The following is a 27,987-nucleotide window of genomic DNA, read 5'->3' as shown; positions in this document are numbered from 1 at the left end:
ACTTTTTTTAAATACTTAAATTTATTTTTTTAACAATTACTAGATACGTATTTACATAGATGCTAAACTAAGATTAACTAAGAAGATGAGAGACATAGGAAACTGTACCACCTAATGAGAGTTGATGGTCCGAGAAGTAGCATTGCATTTTCGGTAGTGATTTTAAGCCGATCGATTGCCATAATCCAAGAACCGAGCGTCAGCTGACGCACCAACAGTAGGTTTGGCTGTGGGAGATTGCGAAATTGGTAAAAAAAAGAAAAAAAAAGTTATAGTATGTCAGCTGAAACTTTTCTCATGAATAGTTAACATCATGCTGAGCTGGAAAATAATCGTCAACTCGCATGGATGGTCGCATGAATTTGTAAAATAATATGAGCTTAAATATTTGAAAATACGAAAACAATCGTCAGCCTGGGTAAGGGTGGAAAGACCGTCAGCTGACCCAGTAAAGAGTGAGACACACCCTCCCACAGCCAAACCCGACGCTACTAGGGCAGCTGATGGTCGGTTTGCTTATTAATATAAGATCAACTATCGTTGTCAACATCAGCCGGCATACTATGACTTTTGTAAATGCAACGCTACCTCCCGGACCATGAGATAATGGTTGATATATAAATCAGCATCAACCACTTTTCGGATTTATATACAAATTTGGTTTTAAAGTACAGTACTTTGAAGTTAATTGATTTTTAAAAAAAAATGACACATTTAAATTGTACTACAATTATTAAAAAGTATCAAAAATCCATATATTTCGTACAATGCCCATATAACACTTTATGATGTGGAGGCCATCTGCAATATTACTGATTTGTTGTGTTTCTGTCTAGTTATGGCCTCAAAGATTTACTTTTATAGAAACATACAAACGAACAGATACAATAACACTTCGTGGTTTCTCAGCTGTTGAGGAAAATACAATATAAACAATACTTAACGAAAAATATTTAGTAATAAAGAGTTCATCACTCTCGGCACTGACACTTTTAAATACATTGTTATAATAGTTTATGAATTTCACTTAGGGGTTTATTTAACTTCACTTGCACGTTCAGTATCGTTGGTACGTTTATTGGCATAATTCTCAAATAGCCAATCCCAGAAGCGCATTCTTTTGGGTTCAGGGTCTGTTTCAAGCGTAAAGTTTCCTGTAATATCTAGATAGTTGATATGAGATGTATCGTTGACTGGCAGCCATTTAAAGTCCATTACAGATTCGTAATCGATTGTAGGCGTTGGATTTCTGAAAACAATAATAAAAAAGTATAATATTTTTAATGTCTGTTTTTTTTCTTCAAAATAATAAATCATGTTTATTAAAATAATACTATAAAAAATTACATATTAGAACAATATTATTTTTTATTTTTCATTATAGGACAAGCAGAATGCGACCTGATGTATTACTCACATCGTTAATGTGTTATCAAATGTAAATTCTAAGATGTATTATACCTTAAATAATATTAAATAGCATTAAATTCAGTTTGACCTTAAAAGGTAACGAAATGGCGCTAAAGAATAAAAAGAAATAACTAACAGATAAGGTTTTAGTTATTGTTTTGTATAAATATTAATTAATTTCCACCAAACCGCATTGGAGCAGCGTGGTGGAGCCCAGCAGTGGGACAGTCACAGGCTGTTACTTACTGTTACTGTATAAATATTAATAGGCTAATGTAAACACACAAACAAACAAAACTTTTTACTTACCCACTTTTGGCAAAATTAGTCCACATTTGTACCATTTTTTTGGAAACTTTGAGTTCAGGCGAGTCATCGTCTAGCCTGTAGTTAAACCGCGAGAAGTAAAAAAGGTAACCCATTTCATCACCATGACAAGCGCCAGGGTGATTGATTCCCAGCATCCTCTTGAACAGACCCAGGGCACCATCAAACGCAAACCGATAGAAGTACGTTGGACTTGTTCGATTCGTCATCGCTTGTAGTTTTAACGTCTCCAGCGCTGGACGTAGGAACATTACGTCTGTGAACAACTGTTGATAAAACCGTGAGAAATTACCAACTTTTAAGACATTCCAATTAATAGATAGCATTGTTTCTTTCACAACTTATTGTGTTAGTCGAGTATTGTTACCGTTACGAAACGAAAAATTCATAAAGCTATTACGCAGTACGTAACATTAGTGTATTTATTATTTCATTTTTTTTAACAAAAGTTATATATTTTGATAAAAGTATAAAGTAAACAAGTAAATATAAATGTTATCAAACAGGAATCAACTTTATGTTGTTTTTAAAAAATCTGTCAATAGGTAGGTACGCTTTATCATCTCGCGATAAAAAAAAATGTAATTTGGGCCATGGTCATCTAGAGAAACCGATACGATATCCGTTTTGGGTTGATGTCATTGTTTGTTATGGTTCTAAAGTTAATATTTCATATATTTTATGTATCATAATCTCTACGAGTTAATCATAAACATAATGAATTAATATTGACAAGATAATTTCTAAGAATAAACCAAACTTAACTACAGACATCGATAAGACGCAAAATATTAGATGTTATTTTTTTTCGTATATACGGTACTATAAAATAATATTAAATTAACTCTTCATAAATCACTTAGGAGTTATCTTGTAGAGCTCTTTAAAATAGTAGGTAAGTCGAAGCTATACTACATGGGTTAGCCATATAGGTATAGTTAAAAACTGTTGATCATTTTAATAATCTTCTTGTCCGAATAATTTAATAAATTCTTATAAAGAGTAACTTACATCAATGAGGCTGTCAATATTGCGCATGTCGACGGGGCGCTGCTGAAAGTAGAACGCTCGTATGTGGTCCATAACCTTTACCGAACGTTCCTCGTCTGAGGAAGTCAGCTCTGGCGGTACGGCTCGCCGAAATTCATGATCCAATTCGCTTAATAATTTCGGATATCGTTGAAGTCCTGTATTAAAAGTAACCTTCATTAGTTTACATAATATGCTTATTGTCCAGCATGTTTTACTATGCAACTAAATTTCTTTAATAAAAAACTAATTTGACTCGCGCGGCATCTAGCATACTATGATGACATCTTTGCCAGCACCAATTGTACAAATTTTCAATAGGATGAATGAGTATGATATTATATGACGAGTTTCTCTTCATTTAACATTTTAAATTAATAAATTTTACCAAAAAAATATTGGACGGTTAAATTTAATTGTTGTTACAGTCCGGGAACATTGTCGCGCCCAAATATCTATATATGTATACAGAATACAAATCTCATTATTAAAAAGCGAAAAGGTTACTTATATAAAAAAAAAACATTGGTTGGTATTTTAAATGCCTAATTTTTTTTGTAAATATTTTTTATGTTCGTTAATACAATGATTCCTTTTTTTATTAGTGTGTATATACAAAGTGGCAGGGCAAGACCATGAATTTTCGTGTTGTTGTTGAGTTTTTAAAGTAATCATTTGAAAATATATTTTTTGATATTGTAATTTTTTTAATTAATAGGTCAGCAACATTGGTTTTGGATGCCATTCTACTACAGACATTAATCTAGCTTCATTTTAATTTAGATGATAATTATAGAGTATAATCATTATTTTATGTCGTTGTATTAATTTATCGAGTATCTTTAAATACAATAAAAACATTTGTTATAAATATAACATACGAAATAAATATTTCGTACTTTACAAGATATATTTTATTAAATTTTTATGTGTGCAAAACGATTAGTTTTACCCTACGCTTTGATTTTTTCAGCGATGCTGTATATGTTGAGCCTCACACCACCTTAATTTAAGAAATGAAAATAATTTATGATGTATCAATCTATAGTTAATTAAAACTAAATATTGATACAATTATTATTACCTAGTATCAATATATACTAGCATAATACTACTTCTAAATACGACTTGAAATACGACATATTTCGTATTTCAAGTCGTTCTTTTCTTTTTTTATTGTTTTTGATGTCATAGAATTTGTCCTTGCTATGTTGGTTTTCGTACATTAAGGTAGTTTATACAGCAAATACTTTAACCAAATCAATTATGGCGTGCCTAGAATCAAGTAGAAGCTAAATATTGTTTTAATATTGTTTATTAGCCTCAGAAACTGGACGAGTTTTTAACTATTTACATACTTTATTTTTTTCAAGTTCGACTCTCAAGAATATCGATATTTGTGTGATATATAAGATTACAAAAACCCTTATCCATGTAGGTAAACTTGAAAAATAGACAATCTTTTTGTAAGACATGAATATTTTACGACCATTAAATTATATTTAACATTATTATTTTTATATATTATACTAGCTGACCCGTGTCAACTTCGTTGGGCGGTAAACATTTTTATTTGTGATGAAATTATGACTGTGGTTCGGTTAGTATTGAGTGCTATGATTTATTTCCTGACTGCCAAAAGTCGCGTTGGCCGAACATTATTAAAATTGTCTCGCGTATTTGATATTTTAAATTATCTCTTAAACTATGCAACCAAAAAACATACCGTAAAAACCAATTTTATCTAAATAAAATTTCCTTGGTGATAAAGGAATTTATTTCTAAATAGATTGACGTGTATATAAAGAAAACCGTCTAATAGGAATATCACCGATTAGATAATGACACGGTCGTGGTTTCATACCTATGTCGTATTATCTCTTTAACCATTCGTGAAATTATATGCAATAAAAGGGAAAAGTCTTTTCTTTTAAACACTTGAGACGATAAGTTTACTTATTTTGATAATAATTCATAATTGTTGATAATATGACCTAACGATTTAAATTATTTTTTTAATATAAAAAACTAATTTTTGTGACTTAAATATAAAAGTTAGACATATGCTGTCGCTGACTTTTTTGTAGGCATTATCAAGCTCTACAACTTTTCTCTAGAACTCTATCATATATCTCTCATTGTAAAGGCAGCGTTCGTGAGAAACGTTTTCGTTCGACCTTTTTTTCTCCAACTTACATTGCAAATCCGACTACCACGAAAGTTTTTTCATTTTATGGGTTAATATATAGCCTATGACACTCACAAATAATGTGGCTTTCTATTGGTAAAATAATTTTCAAAATCGGTTCGGTAGATCCAGAGTTTACCCACTACAACCTCACAAACTTTACCTTTTTATAATATTAGTATATATTTAACACTAGTTAATCGTTCCGGCTGCTCACGGGTAGATAAGAAGAAACAAGTATTTTGGATATGATTTGCGTAAAATCTGCGATAAGTCAATCGGGCGGATAGTTTAGGAGATCTCGAGATAAGTGGAATTTCGCTTATATTTCTATATATAAAAATATATATTTCAATTTTAAATCTTGTCCGCAACAAGCACTATGAGATCAGAGAGTTGCCTTACAAATACATAATAACAATTTTTTATTTTCGTAAGTTCGTTATGTAAAGCAGCTACAATACATTTTTGCGAGACGATTTTTGAACACTGCAGACAGCTCTTATGCAATTTATGTAAGGCGTTTTATGTAATTACTTTTGGCCGAGTATGTAGAGGCCAGGAAAGTTGATATTTATATTATTTAGATTGATAAATAGATATTATTTTAATTATAACAAATTATTTCGATATAAAAATACTTAAGATATATTTTTAATACTTAGATTTTTATAAGCTATCGTATTTGAGTTCGAATATAGTAAAGTAGTTATAGTATCACATCCTAAGTAGATACGAGTATACATATATGAATATAAATTATACTGATAGTGATATTGTATAATCTAAATATTTATATAACGTTATACATCTATATATTATTTAATTATTAATATTATAGACCTGACTGGTCTGGAAGTTTGAAATTATAAAAGTAAAGTAATGCTTAAAATTGTCTACGAAAGTTAGTGTATAATATACCAGGTAATAAATAGTTTAGTTAATACAATCTTAAACTTATTAATATAAACAAAAATTTACACCACACTTTGTAAGTAAGGAAAAGCGGGGCAAGATATGATCTTTAAGCACAATACTTTCAATTATATGATGATTCAACCATTGCTTATTCCACTACGTTGTTCCAATGAGCGTTGATACATATGTGGCAGATTTTCATCCGTCACATGTAGATTTCCTCACGAATTGTCCCCACGATTTGTCTTCCTTTGCTGAGCAAAATGTGAATTATAAAAACGAATTAGGCACGTGAAAATTCAGAGCTTGCTAGTCCGAGTTTAATTTCACAATCATCGGTTGAGATTCATTGTTTTAGACCACTGGTACAGCATTTTAGAGAACCGTTTTTAAAAAAAAGGTACCTATCTTTTTATATTATCTAGATATGACTAAATGTATATGACTAATGTTTTACTATAAGTAAAATGTTTCTCGGAAAATTATTTGCGATTTATAATTTACGTAAGTTATAACGTTGTGCATCATTTTTTTTATAAAACAGGAAAGAGGGCGTGCAAATAGACCTAGAGGTAAATGGTCACCATTGTCTATAGACGTTGGCACTGTAAGAAATACAAACCATTCCCTTACATAGTCAATCAGACCTTGATTTCCAGACCAGACCTTGAGATCGAAAAAGCTTCGTGACTCAAGAATACAATGTTTTCAATTCAATGTTGACTCGGATTTGAATCCATGACCGCCAGTTCAAATCCACGTTTTCTATTAACCACTGAGCTATAGACTACAAAATTTGTCATGATCATAAAATAAACATTTACGGTTTAAAATTTTTTATTTATCCAAAGTTCAATAATAAAAAATACAAATGCAACAATAAACAAAATAAAAACACTATTACGACATTTTTCTTACAAAAACTATTCAAATTACTATCTAGTTTACCGACTAACAAGTCACGGATGAGGTCACGTCCCCATGCCGTCTATTATATCGCCCATTCTACGTTCCACTGTCTCGTTATCTAACATCGACGGGAAATAGCATGTGACAATACGTGACCATAACATTACGTTAGTTACGTGTGCCAAAATATACTTACGGTAGTTATTTGCTAAGCTACGCAATGCAATGTAGGCCGTGTGAAAACACGCTCTAGCAATTTCATTATGTTCTTAGTTTTTGGCGATTAGACGTGTGTAATTTTCGTAATGTCTATACGGTGTACTAATGTTAAATATTGTTTATGTTAAATAATTTATACACAAGTAAGTGTATACCTACGTTTTATTTATAATCTGTCGCATTTGCTATACATGTCCTAATGATTTTCATTGATATGCAAGTGATTTTCATTGATATAAAACACTTTACATATGTATAACTAATACTTATCAATTTGCTGGGGAAAGTCGTTATCTTATATTAGAGGAGAAGGTTTGGAGTTTATTTTAGTACGTCGTACCACTGCGGGATAATAATAATGTCCTCCAGACCGATTTCGGCCACGGCGGCCAATCTCAAGAGAGATAAGCCAACTACGCAGGAGATATTATAGTGCACAAGTGTGTGCGCAAAAATTGTGCACAGTTGCACTCTCTATTCCCTAACTCTCATAATCCGATGGGAAGGCAATCCGACACGACCGGAAAGAGTTCATGCGCAGGACCAACGACTTTACTTGCTTTTCGAGTCACGGGGGTGTACACACTTCCAACTTCCAGACTCTGGGCTACTACTGAGAATTTTCTGACAGAAAAATCCAATAATTTTTTATTGACCCGACCTGGGAATTGAAACCAGGACCTCCGGGTCTGCGACCTTACATCAAGCCACTAGACCAACGAGGCAGTCCACTGCGGACACTCCATATATTGCGGAACTAACTACAGCCTACTCATAACTCCTTTTTCGAGCACATAAATTATATAATCACAAATAGGTTTTGGCACTATGTTTATATAATGCATGCTATCAATTGGTAAGAATTATACACAACAATTAAATTTTATGTGCTTTAATACTAGCCCCTGGGCAAACAATCTCGGCTGTAACAATTGTATGTAGCCATACTATACTATAGATAAATTTAAAAAGGAAAACCTTATTTAAATAAAAAATTGGACCAAATTGTTAGAACCATTTCGGAGATATACGAAATAAATTTATATACAATTTAAAAGAATTGCTCATTCAATGTTATAAGATGTATATTTAAAAGAAAATCATCAAATCTGGCATATCCGATATAATAATATCACTTCAAAATTATTAATAGATGTTATTTAAGGTATTATGATAAGATTATTTATGAAAATTAATTTTTGACTATTTTGTAATTATTGTATTTTTATTTAATTTTTGAGTTAAACAATACGTATAAGCTGTTTTATTTAAGTGTCAGAGTTTATTATTAAATTCGTTCTTTTATGTATTTAATTACTTATAGCTATCGAAAAGTAGTAGTAAGAGAAAGTTAGAGAAAAGTATGTCACTCAATCTTCCGTTCACTTGCGAAATGTTTTGAAGGATTTCCGCTACTATAACCGGACTAGGCAAACCGAGTCCTAGGTAATCGAAAAAAAATCATCTCAAATACCCCGGATTTTTATTAATGAATTCCAATCGCTGAAGATAAACCCAAGGTAAACACCCGTACAATTTATATGTATGGTTCGCGACACAAGCAGAATATATACATGTAAAATATCTCTTTATGACCTGTAATGGCAGAGTACGAGCATGTATTCTACATTTTCAATTGACTTAATTTAACAATTTCGCTGACCCCTTTTATAACACTTATCATTAACATTATTTCGTAAGAGTTAAAATTTTAAATCTTTTATGAAAACAGCTAAGGCTTTATGGAATTATGCTTCGAGTCAAATAGATGTATCATAAACTCATGAAGCAAATCTTAACATAATTTTTAATTAAAGCAGTTTACGCATGTATTGACAAATATCGTATTTTTTTATTGTAAGTCAGACTTACAGGAAATTGTTATATAAAACTTAGTTAATTTATATTAAAAATTTATACCTACTATTGTTCTTTGTAAATATTAAAATAAAGTTAAAATAAAAAAAAATGTTTTAAATTCTCGGTTATTGAATTAAATTAAATCGTAATATTAAATAATTACTCATTACATATAGTATTAAAAATATTTTTTTATTTATATTCCTTATATGATAAGGAACTTTGATTGCTTAACTATTACTTTAATCGTAGTTTCTTTGTTTGTACTCTTATAAAACGAAAAATTACTTACGCCTAAACAGTATGATTCCTTCCTGGGCGTTGTAACCAGTAAGCAAAGGGACATCAGCTCCCGGTAGAAGTTCCTTAGGTGACTTTGTTAGGAAAGCTTCGGGAATATTTGGTTCCACCACCGGAAGGAAAGGTAGAGACACAGTGTTTTGCAGGTCCGCCGATTTTCCCGGTGCAACTGCTAACCTTGCACCAGCTTTCACCAATAATTCACTTGGTGTTGCACGAAGATAGCCTAAAAGATTTACATTTAAAAAAAATATTCCATTTTTAAACAAAATAATAATTAATCACTTTTTGTTTTGACGATTATATCTAATATCAAATACCTATACTTGTTATTCATACATATGTGAAAGCGAACATTGCAAGGACTTACTCTATGGTATCCGAAAGAGACAAATTATCAACCTTGTACCTTGCCATTTATGTAAGATTTACGATTATGTGCAGAGTTGAAATCGTACGAGAGTATTTAAACGACGTGTTTATCAAAATTCTTTGAAAGACATGAAGGAATATTTATTGCGAATTTTAATGGCGTTACCTACTATTTTAATAATAAAAAACTCGAATATTAATGTATATAAAAACATTGGTCTTATATTGTTGGCTATATGACTTTATAAACTTTAACTTCAAACAAGCTTTGAGTTACAGATAAGCAAATACAAATTGGAGGATTTAGTTTCAAAACTCTTTGACTGAATTATTTATCGTTTTCTCAATAATAAAATAATGACCTTATAGAGTACATTCACGACTACCAAATATTTGCATATAAATTTTATAAAATTGACTAAGCAAAAACGATCGTCTAACGGCGTTCATTAATTTAACATTGACACAATTATCACCGTAAAGATCTAAGGTGACTGTTTGACCATCGCATGTATATTACATATATATTAAATATTTAAAGAAAACAAATATATCAATTTTTGATATGTAAAGTACGAGACAAAAAATATTGTAAAAATAAAAGTAACAGCTTATACATAAAAAACTATGTCCCACTGCTGGGCTAAGAACTCTTCTCAATTTAAGGAACCCGTTTTGAGCTTATTCCAGTACGCTACTGCAATGTGGTTTAGTGATTAAACATTTTATAGGTTTTCATCCAACACATATAGGTTTTCTCAGGATGTTTTTCTTTACCATATATAAATTTTATAATATATTAGAATGATTCAATCATAACTAATAAATGTGCAAAAAAATGTTATGACTCATTTTAGATAGATTTCTTACCAAGCAACTCAGCAGTACTGTTCGTGTCAATGCCAAGCTCTCTGCCCAGCTCAAACGCTCGATCGCGGGGATCATGTGCAAGAGCCCATGGTGATAGAGCTAAACCGCTTTGAGCTATAGCTCCGTGAAATAGACCCTAAGAGGAACAATTAAATGTCAAACAGGGACCATTAATAACAATGTCAACTTTTAGAAACAATTTATTCCTATTCAATTAAAATTGTTTTTTTTTTAAATCGGTCATAAATTAGTAATACTCACATTAATTCTGACTTATTAAAAATTGACCCAATTTTTTTTAGAACATAATACTAAAAGTTAGGCAGTTATTCATGTTATGTCTGTACTCACTTGGGAAGCTGATGAAAGCATATGTAAATGCACAGAAGCAGCGCCAGCAGATTCTCCGAAGATTGTGACACGTTGAGGGTCACCGCCGAAAAACTCGATATTTTCTTGGACCCACTTCAGAGCCAGTACTTGATCCTTTACAATGTATAATTTTTAACTTTTATCAAATACAAAATAACTTGAATAAATTATTAATAATAATATTTCTTATAAATGTAGCAATGATAGAGTTTCTTTATGTATTCATTTAATTCCTTGCATCACCTTAACATTTAAAATCATCAATTACCTTATGCTCTTTTCACAGATATTAACATTTGGCAACTTTTAGATATAACACTTGACCATTTTAACCGTGTCCGATTGTTGCCTAAGCTGTAATCAACGGAATAATAGAAGGGTCCCATTGTGTTTGAGTATGCGTAAAGGTAACATATGTCTTTCTAAAACTGTTATTACAAAACATGTTCCGTTTACAACATTTTTGGTAATGAGCTGTCGGATGCACAAGTATTACACAAGTAGCATATCTAATACACAATTTTAACACGTAAGCTACTCACATTTTGTGTAAGTAATTTTAATGAAATATAAGTTGATTTTCACAAATGTATCATCATGGTTGGACAAGCAACATAGAACACATTCAGATGTTTTCTTGTTAATTTTGTATTATCACAAATTAAGCGAAGATCGCTAAGGAAAAAAAATTAAAGCTTACTAATTACAGTGCATATTTAAGCACTTTTGTTCTTAGCTTCACCAGAAATTATTATAAATTTTTTATCAGCACGCAAAGATTTTATTCGTGTAAATTAGACAATTTTGCAAGTAAATAAAATAAATAATGGTAACAATGGTAAATAAATGGTATAATTTTAGCATATTATACCATTTATTTAAATAATAAAAATAATTACCTTTAGCCCCATATTTCCAGATACTTCTTCATTCTCTAAACTTAAAAAGCCGAGAGCTCCAAGCCTGTAGTTTAGCGTGACTAATACTACTCCAGCACCAACTAAATGATCCGGCCCGTAGAGAAAAGCGTTGCCGGATCCGACGGCAAAAGCACCGCCGTGAATCCATACCATAACTGCCAATTTTGGATTGTATCTATAATTATAATCGAATTATAGCCAAGTTTAAAATTAATTTAAAGACTAGTTTTTAAATTCTTTTTTTTTTGTTGCAATATTACGAATTGTTTCAATTTAAATACCCTAAATTTAAACCAACATTCACTATTTATTGTCTAACTAGTTTTGTCAATCAATTACAATATATTTCAGTTTTGCGAATTTATTGCAAATATGTTAGTTATGTTATTTTACCATATTGTATAAATTATTAAATTATAATAAGCGCCAAAAGGGAGAGACTTTACTTTTATAATAAGAATAAGTAAATTACAATAAAAAAACAAATGTTCATGAATGAATACATCACTTAAAAAGCAAAATGGGTAATATAAGTATTATGTAAAGTAAACATTTAGTTACATAAACAGCAGACATCACTCTGGACAAATATTGCTAATTATCAACAAGGCCAGAAAATAAAATGTATTTACCCCGACAATTTATCCGGCAACGCTGGTGTATAAACGTTGAGGAAAAGACAATCTTCGTCACCTTTATACGTGTCGAAGAGCATGAACCGATGTGGACATACCGCTCCTTCTTCGAGTGCATCTCGAACTCCTGACCATGGTTCTAAAGGCGCGGGTGGTCGGAACCGTAATGGGCCTTGAGGGGGCTGTGCATATCTAAGAAAAAAATATTATTATGTTTTATTATAAATTACAGGAACATAAAATTCACGTTTTTCACATCAAGAGTCTAAATTTGAAGCTGATAAAACTCCGAAGCGCAGCCGTAAACCTTTTCGAAACATGCTGCATCTTTGGTATAAGTTTTAAGTATATTAGTTTAGTATTTTTTTTTAAATTAAATTTAATTTATTAAATTTAAAACGTTTTCTCATTTATTTGTATAAATAAATATAAACATAAAGCACTATTTTTAGAATAAATCTTAAATTTGTATTAATGAAATATGCAGATAAAGTGGATACAGATAGTAACAGTACAGTAACAGTAACAGCCTGTTAATGTCCCACTGCTGGGCTAAGGCCTCCTCTCCCTTTTGAGGAGAAGGTTTGGAGCTTATTCCACCACGCTGCTCCAATGCGGGTTGGTAGAATACACATGTGGCAGAATTTCAATGAAATTAAACACATGCAACCTATGAATACCTACCTATACCTATGGCAGTATCGCTGGTTTTGGACCATCGATTGTCAACGATTTTTCGATAGCATTGAAGTTTTATTAAATTGTTACTACCGAATTCCTATCGATTGTACCGATAGTAATGCTGTCATCAATAGTGTTGCTCATGTTGAGCTATCGATACCATCGATATTGACTTGACTATACTTTCGATAGTGCTGTCGATATCCTGAATAGTTTTCGAGGTCAACTATCGATAGTTCTGCAACACTGTATTGAGGTATATTACTGGACCCCGTTATATTGTCTCATTGATGTTATTATAGATTCTGACATTTATTAATCGAGTCGAGTTTTCAATTATTTCCTACAGAGTTCCTATTGCGAGTTTTTATTATTTATTCGATAGCGACATTAATTGCGATATTAAATTTCAAATTTCGAATTCCGATTATTGTCACTAGATGGCGCTGTTTTCATTCATTTCTTAGTAAAAAGACACGCAGAAAAGCTCCGACCTAACAAATACGTACAGTAGTAGATGCGACAATATAACGTTAAGACATATTACATGTGTTGTCCGATACAATTAATCGTACTGTATTAATGTTATTTTGATGAGATGTTTGTGTTTATATATGTGTATGTGTGGATACAGATATATGTATGTTATTGTAGATTCAATATCAAAATAATATTACAATTTGACCTTCTTCAATTAAGCAAGTCCATAAATATTTTATTGTATATTCGGCTTTGACCTCGTTTTTACAAATGAGAACATTCTCTAAGAGTTAAAGGATGAGAATAATATTATTTATTACATTATTACTATTTGTTTCAAACCGCAACGGTTTAATTAAGGCTTAACCTTTTTAATTTTATACTACAATAAAGTATTTATTGAAATAATTAATTAAGAATAGTAAATTAATATGTAATTTTGATTAAGGGTAAGCAATTAAATTAACGCTTAACTTTTTTATAATAAGTTTTATTGTGTGTGATTGAAATTTTTGAAGTTATTGTTAATTTATTCTAATTTTATTTAACATAAAAAAAATACAGTAACAGCTTTTGAATGTCCCACTGCTGGGCTAAGGCCTCCTCTCTTTTTGAGGAGAAGCTTATTCTACCGCGCTGCTCCAATGCGGGTTGGTGGAATACACATGTGGGAGAATTTCAGTGAAATTAGACACATGCAGGTTTCCTCACGATGTTTTCCTTTACCGTATAGCACGAGATGAATTATAATCACAAATTAAGCACATGAAAATTCAGTGATGCTTGCCCAGATTTGAATCTACGATCAACGGTTAAGATTTACGCGTTCTTACCACTGGGCCATCTCGGCTTCTAATAGTAATGGAAGCTCCATATTAAACTACTTTAAAATAAATATTCAATCAATAAAATTATTTATGGACTTAACCACCTATCAAAATTAACATTAAGTACATTAGGTATATGTAGGTAATCCGAGTAGGTACAACGATACGGTCCCCCCATCAAGAAAGCCTTAAATATCCCGGACCGACCGCGGGGAAGAGGGCGACCGCTCGCAACCTGGTGGTCAATCATGCTAAAAGAGGCCCAGAAAGAGAATCCGAGTACACAGAAAAGCCAGAACAGAGCTCTCTGGCGCAGACGTACGAGTACAAGGAGACCCGACCCCAGCTGAATTGGGAAGAGGGTTTGGATAAAGAAGAAGATTGAGCGGCCCACAGACGCGAATTTTTTTTAATTTGAATAATTATATTATCTTGTATTAAGTATTCGGTCGAGATATTTATATAAACCTTAATATTATTTTTTGATTGTTAATACATTTACAATATTCATATTATTTATTACTTTTAAAGTTTTATTTTATGTTTTTTTTTACTTTTTACCTGAATAGGCAGGCATTATTACCTTTTATTTTGTTTTTTTTTGAGTCGAAGGTTTTTTTTTAATTTTTTAATTTAAGTTTTATTTTGTGAAAATAAGATAGAATTTGGCAAATTACTATTAGACATTATATTTACCTAATTCCCTTAAAGCTATAATATGGCGTCTGTGCACTGGTTCTTGCGATGACCCTCCTTCCTCTTAGAGTGCCTAACTGTGTTGTAATAATAGGTCCTCCTCCAACTCGCATGCGGTCCACAAGTGCGTGTACCAAGCGCGCCGCTCGTGCGGGTACGGCTTGCAGACGACGTAATGCATACTTCAAGCCTACTGACTCACTCACTGTACTTGATAATCTTCGCCAGGCTCCTGTCACCTTTGTATAAAAAAGAATAATCATAAGTCAACTTCATGTTTATGTTATAAATATTGTAATATATATGTTTCGTATGCATGATATTACCTATCATGCATACGAACTCAACTAAATAAAACAATTACATATAACTATGACATAAATCAAATTATCTTTGAAAATGAGAAACAAATATAAATAAAAAAATTGCTTTGAATGTTTTATGACTCGCTTAGTTCAAACTTAGTTTTGTTTATGAAAAATACTTAATCTTTATACCTACTTTAATATCATTTAATTATTTCCAAAATTTAGGATGCCTTTAATTTAAAATGTGTATCACTATATAACTTGTTTGTTTGTTTGTTTGTATATATATATATATATATATATATATATATATATATATATATATATATATATATATATATATATATATATATATACAGAATTTAAAAGTATTAACTTGTGTATGATAAATAAAACGATTTCATAATTAAACTTTAAAGCTTTGACAAGAAAATTACTCTTTTTAAGACCTCTATATCTTAACATGCACTTGTCAATTATCATATTATATTAATTTAACCATATAATTAAATTAATGGATCAGTTCACTTTTGCATATTTCGGCTTAATTTAAATTATGTAATTACTAGCTGACCCGTGCCCACTTCGTTGAGCGGTAAACATTTTTACTTGTGATCGATTGGCCGAACATTAATAAAATTGTCTCGCGTATTATATTTTAAACCATCACTTAAACTATATCATCAAAGAACAAATTGTAAAAAATGAATTTTTGTCTAAATAAAATTTCCTTGGTAATAAATCAATTTATTTTTAAATAGATTGACGTATATGAAAAAACCGTCTTATAGAAATATCACTCGATAGATTATGACACGGTCACGGTTCCATACCTATGTCGTATTATCTCTTTAACCATTCGTCCAAATTATATGCGGTAAAAGTGAAAAGTCTTTTGTTTTAAACACTTGACAATAAGTTTACTTATTTTGATAATAATTCATATTTGTTGATAATATGACCAATAAACAAGACCTAAAGATTTAAATTATTTTTTTAAATATAAAAAACAACTTTTTGTGACTTAAATATATAAGTTAGACATATGCTGTCGCTTGTGCTTGTGCGTTTTCGTTCGACCGTTTTTCCTCCGACTTACTTTGCAAATCCCACTACAACAAAAAAGTCGTTTCATTTTTCGGGTTAATATATAGCCTATGACACTCACAAATTATGTGGCATTCTGTTGGTAAATCGGTTAATTAAAATTTTCAAAATGGGTTAAGTAGATCCAGAAATTACCCCCAAACAACCTCATAAACTACCTCTTTATAACATTAGTATAGAAGTATAGATATAGATAAAGACACACAATATTTATAAAATAATTGAAAATAAAATATTACATTACATAACGTAAAACTTCTTGTTATTTTTATTGTTCTTTTTCGTAACCATGGCTTCATACTGGATTTTTTTAATTCATTGAAAAAAAAATTAATGGTCATTTAAATATTAGTCAACCAACGATTTCATCATAAACCGCGACCTATTTAGATGAAACAAGTTTGTAGGGGATTGAAGATAATTGAAAAGTGTCATTCTAGTCTGCAATTTTGACAATTACTCGTAAAGTCGCTATATTGGTTTAATGTCACAACATATTGCACTACTACACATTGGCGAGCGGTGGCCCTCGACTAAAATATTGCAACTTTGTTATCTATTTTGCAATAACCAACGGGTAATAGAATCCCTGATAATTATTATTAACTATACCTAAGATTACACTTAATTCTTGTCCACTAAGATATACTTACATTTCTGGCGATGGTTCGCATAAAATACGAAATAAGCCGTAACAACAAAAGCATAAGGTTAAGTAATACATAGCGGTTAAGTAAATTTTTGACAATTATTTTAAATTGTTATTAAATAATTATCAACTTAAGGCATAACTATTCGTCATCTTATATATAAAAATAAATGTTTGTTTTTCCTCGTATTCTGTGTACGATGCGTTTACGCATCGTTCATCAGAATGTGCTGAAACTTTGTAGGTTTATATGTGTACAAATAATGTTTTTGAAACCTAAGCTTATATATCTAACATAGACCGACCAATGTATAATAGGTAGGTACTGGGCGTGCAAGACATATCGAGTAATTGTTAAACTTAAGAGGTAACTACAGCAACGCATTAGGTAGTCATTACTATAAGTAATTTTCCCGACAGCATCGCTGTGGTATTCTATAAGAACTTGCTTCGCATCTCACTAAAACCATCTTATTGTAATATGGTTGATGCGTGTATAGCTTAAATGTTATTATTATATATGTTATGGGCCAAGTGATTGGTTGGACATTATACATAATGCCCTTATTATTCACTTGGCCCATAACATAGATATATATATATATATATATTTTATAGAATAGGAAGGCGGACGAGCATATGGGCCACCTGATGGTAAGTGGTCACCAAACGCCCTTAGACACTGGCATTGTAAGAAATGTTAACCATCACTTACATCACCAATGCGCCACCAACCTTGGGAACTAAGATTTTATGTCCCTTGTGCCTGTAATTACACTCACCCTTCAAACCGGAACACAACAATACCAAGTACTGATGTTTTGCGGTAGAATATCTGATGAGTGGGTGGTACCTACCCAGACGAGCTTGCAAAAAGCTCTACCACCAGTGAAATATATGGTCAATGTCGCATTTTTTTTCTTAAATAATAGTTCTATTGATTAATTACTTTGTCTTCAAATATTGAAGACATGGTTATGGTTATATAATTGTATAATTTGTGTGGTAATTATATTGATTATTACATTTACATAGTGCAACTAATGCAAAAATTACTTAAGAACGCGAAGATCGCTTAGAAGTTTTGAAATGTTTGTGCAATGATGCTGTTATGTTATTTAATCTGTTAATAAGAATAAAACATCTCAATACCAACAACTTTATAAATATTTTATTGTTTTTAATTCGTTTCATATTTCATAAAAAGGTTTGGCTAGAAGATAATATACTTCAAGATTATATTTATGTGTGTATGTTATATAAGTTTGTTAGCGCTACTTTCTCGTTATGAGATAGAAAAAAAACTCCCACTCCCTAAAATGTCACTCCTCAATAGGACAATATATAAAAACATAACTATTAAGTAAAAAAAAATATATTATATTTTTAATTCATTTGAGTAGTATTAATATTTTTTTGCTTGAAAAACACAGGAACGCGAGGACTCTAGGTTAAGTTTTTATTCATATCTGATTGTTTAAAGTACCTAATTATTTAATATTTTATTTGATCTTTGAATTCATCTATTAAAATAGAGGGCTATATATCATTTACATATAATTGATACAAAAAATAGCTAGTAAATTCATTAAATAAATAAATAATAAAATCTTTATTTATTTTAATAAGACTTTATGTTGATATAGATGATTCTTATGGGTGTTTAACATACTCGAAAAAAATAATTGGGTACCACAAATTTGAAAATAAAGTGATTAACACAAAATATTTACTTAAATATTAATAATACCTAAAACGTTAGATAAATACTCTTCTACAAAAATAGTGTCAAGCTGGAAAAAAAAAACTAATCGCCTTGTCATAAGTCGTTCTTGAATAGTACAAATCAAGACCGACACACTAACATGTGGACATGATAAAATTTTATGAAGAAAATTTTACTCGACTAATTTAGTTTATAGAAAAATGTGTCGGCATATCCATTTAATGCACGTCACAGAAGATCAATTGGAATAGAAGAATGAATATTGGGTTTTTTTTTTGTTAGTTATCTGTAAATTTTCGATATAAATCATATTATCAAAACCGGTCAATCGTCAAATCAATCATATAAATGCAACGGTTTCTGATGTTGATAATAATCAGCAAGTATATGTGACGTTAATATAAGTTATATAATAATGGAAATATTAACTTCATTGGCTTTATAAACTCCAAGGTTTTTTATAAAGTACTGCGAAAAAACGTAGAGCTATTAAAACAATAGACAATACGATTAACATAAAATGAACACTTTCTTATTTGTAGCATTAAGTAAGAAATGTCATTACAGAATATTGAAGAATCATATTATTGCCAATGATAGATTAACCCAGAAAGTTATCATACCTAATATCTTCCTTTAGTTATATTACTCAAGAATATTGTACATGATAAAAATTTATATTCAAACTAGTTCATTATTATTATTAATAGTTTTTTTTAATTTGGATATTCCTTTTTATCTTTTAAAAAGTTGAATAAATATTATTAAACATTTCGTTATTACTTTGTATAAATAATATATCGATTTATTTGCAATAGGCTTTCTAGAAAGAGACGCAATTAACCATAGAGCATTTTTTATATTATTATGCCACGGTTTCATACTGTGACTATGTAGATAGACCATATGTTTTTACATCACAACTGAAAAGCACTTTCAACTTTGAGCCATTAAGAAGCGACAAATAAAAGCATAATGTCAATAAAAACATTATCCTAAGACAATTTAACTTGTTAAAAACGTAAATGTAGCAATTTTTAAATAGCACATTAGAATTTCATTGACAACACAATCCAAGTGCCACGTCTTAAGGCTTACTTAATTTAAAACGTTTTGTACTTGAAGTTACCAAACGAACGTACGTGGCATACAAAGGTTATAATAAGTTTTATATGTGCCAACGATTAGGAATCTGGGTATAAAGAATCAAATACACACGCGCCATCAAGCGAAGCGAAAGCATATTAAACTAACCTCTAGTTTCTGTAATGGTGACCAAACTCAGAATAGTCACACCAAACGCTCGTTGACTAATTTATCTTTTATTTCGTAATAGGATTTTCAAATGAAGAAATCAGATTAAAGTCTAATTAGTTAATTCGACTTTGATCAATGGTATACTAGATGGGGAATGGTTTATATCAAGAAGATCATAAAGTATAATTCAGGTTATTTTACTTTATTTATGTTTTGCAATATAAATAATTAAGTAAAATTGTTTATGTAAATCACTATACTACATACCGATATCGAAATTATGCAACAATAGATTGTCATTCCTTGTGTTTTTATTCTTCCCTGGTGTAACAATTATAGTGATTGATGCTTTAGCCATTTTATGTAAGTAAATACGTAAACAAACAGCTACTGCTACTATATATTTCATAAAATGTAGTCCATCGGTTAATATGGATAGGATCTAAATGGAAATTATAAATAATTTCCAATTACATATGGTATCTGTCTGTTGCAGCGGCTATCAAAATATGACATTTGATACGATGTCGATATTAATTAAAATTTTGGCAACGTGCCATAATATCCTTGTCGGACTATAATTAATATTTTGTTTATCTGTCAATTAAATGTCGCATACATGAACAAAAGTAAAGAAGACTTATTCAGCTTAGCTTAGACAGTAGTAATACATACATAAGACCCTTCCAGCGTGTCACTTTTGTTTTCCATCTATTGTCTTTAAGCCTTGTGATATGACCAGCCCATTGCCATTTTAATCTAAAAGCCTGTGCTAAAGCATCCGTTACTTTAGTTTTTTTGCCTGATGATTTCTGACATTATTTTATGTATTTTTCTAATGTTTAGTGTACTTCTCTGCATTGTTAGCACTAGCACATTCTTCGTCAAGCGAATGTATCATTATTTCGAGTTCCCTAGGTGTTTCGGCAAGTACAACAATATCATCTGCGAATCTCACATGACTCAGATAAACGCTACCTACATTCGATCCCTTGGTTTTCCAATCTAGTTTTTTAAATACACTCTAGAACTGCGATAAATAGTTTTGGTGACAGGGGGTCACCCTGCCTTACTTCCCTTTCAATTCTTTTTTTTTCCTCTGGTTTCGAGTTTCACTCTATATGTAGCGTTGGTATAGATATATTTTAGGACATTTATATACTTTGTGTTCGTGTTCAATGATGATAATGCGTTCCAGATATAATTATGGCTTATACTATCGAAGGCTTTACTGTAATCTATAAACGCTATAAATAGAGGTCTTCTAAACTCCTTGTATTTCTCTATCACTTGTCCCAGCGATTGCAGATGGTCTGTCATACTATAACCTGATCGAACCCTGTCTGTTCTATTGGTTGCGCTTCGTTAATCTCTGATGATATTCTTTTTAAGATTATCGATGCAAAAAGCTTGTATAAAGAAGTTAATAGACTTATCAGTCTGTCAGTTCACTACATCTAGAGGATTGCCTTTTTTATATAAGAGTATAATGTCAGATGAACATCATTGTTTTGACACAGTTTCTGTTTCTAATATGAGGTTAAACAGTTGTGTGTAGTGGTTAAGTAGAATAGGTGTAGCATGTTTAAGCATTTCATTACTTATCCTATCAGGTCCTGGGCTTTTTGCACTTTTTAACAGTTTGATATGTTCGTATACTTCATTCAATCAATCATTTGATATATAGTGTACATACTATTAATTATCTCAAAAATAAAGCATCTGCTTTGATTTAATAGAAAAAAGTTCAATAGCAACTTAAACATTTTAAGATGTAAGCAGTTATTGCGCATAAAACTCTCCATCTTTAATACGTGATTCTCGAATAAAATTCTAGTCGTTTTAAAGTTATATAAGAAACGAAGCGTAACGTGATTCGCGTTAACGTGGTATGGACCGCTGTCATACGTTATTACTTAATACTTTGGAATATTGAAATCCGGCTAGCTAGGATTTTATATTCGGTAATTTTGTAATTTTATTGTGTAGCATACTTACTTTACAAAAACTAAGATAACGCCAATTACAAATAATTAAAGAACACTTTTCAGTGTAATATTGATTAATCCTCAGATTCAGTAAATATTCACAAAAATTTACGAATTCTAGATATTATATTTAATATGAATTTTTAATTTTATTGTAGCTATAAAATATATTACCTTCATAGAATTCAAACTGCTAGCGGCGTTCGCAACAACATCGCCAAGAGCCGCTGGCGGCAACGCGTCGCATCTTAACAGAGGTCCAGACGCGCACAATAACACAATACACAACCACTGAAAACGCATTTCCACTTACGTCTTCTTATATTTATTCCTTTATAATTGTCACTTTTTCAATAAGAGTTACATTGAATATCACGGTTGCAATAAAACGAGCAGCATAATTTTAAAAGTATCTTTTCTGATTAATATTATATGTCTTTGTCCAATGCTGCATATGAATATTAATTATTTCTTGATTAGTTTCCAAAATCTGAAACGAAAGAAATTTTTTAATTGCATAATAAATTTGGTATGTTGGTTAAAAATACTTAAACTAACCAGAAGTGTTGTATGTGACACAACATTTTTCATTTCAACAACGTGTTGATGATGTTATAATATGTTAGCAATGTTAAGATAAAAAGTATTTTAGTAAATTTTTTTTTTAATTTATTTAATTAAAAAAAGGTTGGCAAATTGACAAATGGGCCATCTGATGTTAAGTCGTCACCATCGCAACGCGTTGCCTTACATCGTCAAAGCGCCACCACCTTGGGGAACTGAGATGATATTTGCCTGTAGTATATACTGGCTCATTCACCAATCGGAACAAAACAATAATAGTAATATTGCTGTTTGCCTGTAGAATATAATATGATGAGTGTGTGGTGCCTACCAAGACTGGGATTGTGAATAATTTAAATTTGCGTAGAATAATTGATGACTACCACCAGTCAATAAACATAAAATATTAATCTTCTATTTTTGTACATAATAGAAAAGCAACAGAGCAACAATTTTTAAGAAAGCATTACATTTTGAACCAATTATAATTATACATTGCATTAATTATACAATAGTATTTAAAGGCTGTGATTAAAACTAACGACATAACACGACGCGCAAGATCGCAAATACTCGAATCAAATAACAAGTTGCACTCTCTAGATCGCGAGCACTTTCACTAACTATTCGTTAAAGTCAAGATATAATCATTTAGAGAAATAAGCAAAGGATAGGACTTAATTAATGTCAATTATTTTAAATTCTTAAACGTTTAAAAAATATGATTCATTTTTCAACCGCCTCCTATGAAGTAATCTATTTTGACATTGAATAAATATTGTTTTTTTTTGCCATTGTGACATTTGTCAATGTTCGAAAAAAAGCTCTTTAGTATATTAGTAGTATTAATATTTGTTTTATTTGTTTTTTCGATTTTCCAGTTAACGCGCATTTTTGTAAGAAAAAGACATCAACGCTCACTGGCGCTTCTATGAACACCTTTGTTGAAACGTATGTCTTTATCTTTGTAACATTTATCTTTGTAACATTATTATATGTAAGTATTACATAATAATTTATTTCACGCAACATTTCAAAATTAACTCATTTTTAAGAAAAAACATAACTGAAATATATTTCGATTGTTTTATTTTTACATTAAACACCAATTAATTCGGATACAAGTTCTTTAACAAATAATAAAACAGGTTTTTTAATTAAGTAATGTATAAAAATGTCTGATTATAAGCTCGAACTTAATACGTAATACAAAGTCAACGGCGCTAGACCGTTACATAACAAAGATAGGCCATACTTTTGATTACATAACAAAACAGAACCCTATGGGTTACTGTTCCAGGTAACTAATTTACCGGCAGACCTAAGTGTATGTTTCATAGTTCCGCGTTCACTGTGTACCGCTCCGATGAAAATTTAAAATGTTTCCGCAGTGAAAGAGAATGCTCATTCAATTTATGAAGAATCTAGACCAGTATATAGTTTCTTATGTTTAGTCAGTGGCGGATTTATCAGCAGGCTGAGTAGGCTTCAACCTAGGGCGATAGATTTTTGGGGCGGCAAATTTAAAAAGAAAATCAAAAATATTTCTTCTTGACGATTTTCTGATGTTTTACAGATAGAAGTCGGCAATAAATTTTGCCGATGACTTGTCCTTGTACATTTAATGGTGCAGCAAAATTTCACATTCTAGAGTAGAACAGCCAGTTCACTTCCCCCTAACGGTGACTCCCGCATATCCTCATACTCATGTGGGGGACATGCGTAAACGCGTTTTTCCAGGGAGAAAATAAACGCCTCTAACCAGTAGTAGGACTGGCATGCAAAAATATGACAGATGTAGAGGTAACGGCGACAAAAACTTTACAGTTTATACCTTGAAAATTTGTAAATCCGCCACTGTGTTCATCACATACAACTATACTTACAAATATTTAACATTTTTCTAAATCAAACCGAGTTGGTTTGCTTATTTATTAAGTTAAAAAAGTTAACTATTACTTATATAGATGAAGAATGCATGGTGAAATATCACATTACATAACTATGAACAAAGCGGTATAAACTCACTATGAATTGTTTTTAAGTTATGTACTTACTTGCTCGAAAATAATATATCGTTCAAGGTTAACTTGCGAAAGGCTTACTCATAATTAAAAGTTTTATGAAACAATGTTTTTTTTTCTACAATTATATATCATGAGATACCAATCAACAACTATTTATATTGACTCAAAAAACGTGTATTTTTGCCTAAACTATATTTATTTTATGAATAAAAATATAATAGATGTAAATAAAATATATTTATATTTACAATTGGCAAACTATTCATATGATGATATATATTTAATTAAACAAGTAGTGACAAATGTCGCCTGACTAATACAGCATCCAATGTGAAAGTGTTATTATGTAAACAACGGATTTTATTACTTCTTATTGTAAAATTTTAAAAATATGTTATTCATTAAGTAACAATTTAACAATGATTTTATTTTTGTGTATTCGGTTTATAGGTCAATTTAAGAAGATCCGATATGGGTTAAAAGTATTATAGATATAGTAGAGCGCAGGGAGCTTAATGAAGATGAACGGTTTAAATACGGCTTTGAGGATATCTTAATAAAACCTTCGTATCCACGAATGTCCTGTCATTAATCATTGATCGAGCTCTCTTTGTGCAGTTGGATATTGGATACCACATCAATTATTCTATCGATAACACTGATACTCTGTATTTGTATGTCTGGTTTGAAGTGTCAGCGAAACAGTGTTGTATGATGATTGTATGAACGCACACAAGGAATATCTTTGATATATAACATTTTGCAGTGTCCACAAAAATGGTGCAGATTGAGATCAGAACTCGCTTAACCTGCCCGTGGCCTACAATAGGTACAATAATACTACTACTACATTATACTTGCCTGTACGTTAATTTGTTTTGAAGAATTTTTTGAAGTAATTTATATGTATGAATATAGCGAAATCATTGTTATACTCGTAATTAGTAATAATTAATGCATCATCATCACAACAATTTGCTTTTTATATTACATTAGGACATTTTAATACATAGAATATAGTATAGTACCTATTAGGCAGAATTAGCTGCTTTTTTCACCGTGACTTGTTAAACAATTGTATTGTGGTTTCTCTTTATTATAAATGGCGAATAAAATAAAATTAACGAGATTTTATCCTAATATCCATACCCGTTGCCACGGGGAAGATTATTTACATTTGCGTAATTCGAAATTATTATATTTCTTGTGTTAATTCAAAGTTTGCCATAGATTTGACGTGAAATATCTATCTCTGCACCTCAAGGATAAGACCGATTTGTAAACCGTGACGTTTAACGGCATGACGCTCTTTTAAGCCGACATGCCCTATCTTTGCCGCCCCAATATACTCTCGTCTGAGCGTCGCGCTCAAACTACATTGTTACTTCGTCTCTATATAACATTATAATAATGACAAAAATATACTTATTTTATTCGCAAAACTATGTTTTTACTTATTGTACTCTTTTTTTTTAAATTAATAGGCCAGCGTTTGACCGTTGACTTGCCTGCTCTTAAGCATCGACACGGTCTAAGATGTAGCACGCTTGCCTATAAGAAACCTGTTTACTCTGGATTTGAAGACACCAACATTGTACCTATCAGGAAATACGGACTCAGGCAAAGCATTCCATAGTTTTGCAGTGCGAATGATGAATGTAGACTCAAAGCGCTTCGTACGTAGGCGGGGAATTTCCACTGTGTACCTATGGCGCTTTGGTTGCGTTTGCCTGGCCGTTCGATAATAAAAAGGGGCTGGAGGAATCAGTTCGTGTAATAAATAATAATAAAAGCCTAGACTCGACCATTGCGTCGTCTCCTATCAACCTTCTGGCACGCCTCTGAATCAACTCTAGAGCCTGAAGGTGGTTCTTGGCAGAGCCATCCCAAAGGTGAGAGCAATACTCCATACATGACCTCACTTGTGCTTTATATAAGTTGAGCAGTTGTTCTGGAGTAAAGTAACGTCTCACTTTGGAGAGGATACCAAGTTTTCGAGTGGCTATTTGGGCTTTGGACTCGATAGAAGAGCCGAACTCCTATTTATATATTGCTTTTCTTTATTTACAAAGTAACAAATTAATACATAAACATCAATTTCAATGTAATAAAGTTCGATGTGTAATTATAATAAATAATACCACAGCCACAAAAAGCCCATTGCTGGGCAAATACTTGTTAAAGAGAATTTTAAAAGCTTAGTGTTTTTGAGTTGAGTTTTAAAAGCATGTTGCTCAGTTGAATTTGTGGACAAACAAGTACAGATATTTTCCGAACGAAGCTATCATCTTTCACTGAGCACAATGTTAATATTAACATAAAGTAGTAATAAAATAAATATAAAATAGTGAAATACGATTCTTGACAAGATTACCCATTTGCAGTTTAAGTTGTTTAAAACATCTTAAGGATAATTCAAGTTCTAAGAACTGTCAATAAAGAATAAGGTGCCTCACTGTATTATATGACAAGATATTACAGCTAACCAATAGATAAATAAAATTATAAAACATAATAGACACATAAATCAGATGGTATTTTTTCTGTAATGGACGACATGAAGAACATCGCGAAAGCTTCGAATATCTACTTATAAATATTTCAGTATGATATAGATATTATACGTAAAGTTTTGTTTGTATGGAATTTTCGGACAAAAAAACGATAAATCTAATCTATATTGAACTTTTACTTTATGATAGGTTATTATTTTTACGATTTACAGAGGCTATTCAGTATGTTATCTAGTAAAACTTTATGCAAAAGAAGCTTAAAATAAAAGTGAAAGAGGAGTAAAAACATATCATTATTGATTTCAAACGTAAATAAAAAACAAACAATAAAAAAGAACATATTTTCTAATTACTAACTGATAAAGAACTCTATGTATACTTACGTTCCTATATTTATAGCCACCAGCTTTACTTTAAAGAATAAATTAATGTTTTTAATGAATCCAGTCATATATTTGAATTAAAAAGCTTTTTAATTCAAATAATTTTTTGGCCATAAATATTTCACTTTTTGATTATTAGTTGTCGCCTAATTTTTTTGTATCTTGAAATAAAATGTTTGTCATTTTAATATTAAAAAGTAACGCGGTTTTCATCTGATTTTATTGATAATAACTCATATTGGTTATTCATTAAAAATACACTAAGGAAAGTAAAGAATTTAGGTTGGTTACTAATTACATAATTTTATTAGTAAATAAACGGTCACCCACATCGTATTTTTCCTTTTAGATTCAGCACAAACTCCACTTATTAATTTGGCCTCTTAAGTGTGTCTTTATAAACAATCATTAATAACCCTTAACTTTAACTATTAAGATTGATATTTTTTAAA

At 30.8% G+C, this 27,987-nt stretch overlaps 1 protein-coding gene across 1 annotated transcript; it reads right to left on the bottom strand.

Moving 5' to 3' along the window:
* Positions 1-8: 8 nt before the first annotated feature.
* On the bottom strand, positions 9-27,981 carry LOC126775848 (esterase E4-like). The gene is made up of 11 exons (XM_050497984.1): positions 27,866-27,981; positions 22,223-22,538; positions 15,014-15,252; positions 12,327-12,521; positions 11,674-11,869; positions 10,754-10,888; positions 10,403-10,538; positions 9,153-9,386; positions 2,749-2,924; positions 1,720-2,003; positions 9-1,249 (listed from the first exon to the last, which is right to left on the bottom strand). The coding sequence occupies exons 2-11, from the start codon at positions 22,349-22,351 to the stop codon at positions 1,036-1,038; spliced, it is 1,938 nt and encodes a 645-aa protein (XP_050353941.1). The 5' UTR covers positions 22,352-22,538; positions 27,866-27,981; the 3' UTR covers positions 9-1,035.
* Positions 27,982-27,987: the final 6 nt, after the last annotated feature.

Source organism: Nymphalis io, chromosome 19, assembly GCF_905147045.1.
Source record: "Nymphalis io chromosome 19, ilAglIoxx1.1, whole genome shotgun sequence".
In the NCBI taxonomy this organism is placed as follows: domain Eukaryota; kingdom Metazoa; phylum Arthropoda; class Insecta; order Lepidoptera; family Nymphalidae; genus Nymphalis; species Nymphalis io.
This window is presented reverse-complemented; position numbering and strand designations above follow the sequence as displayed.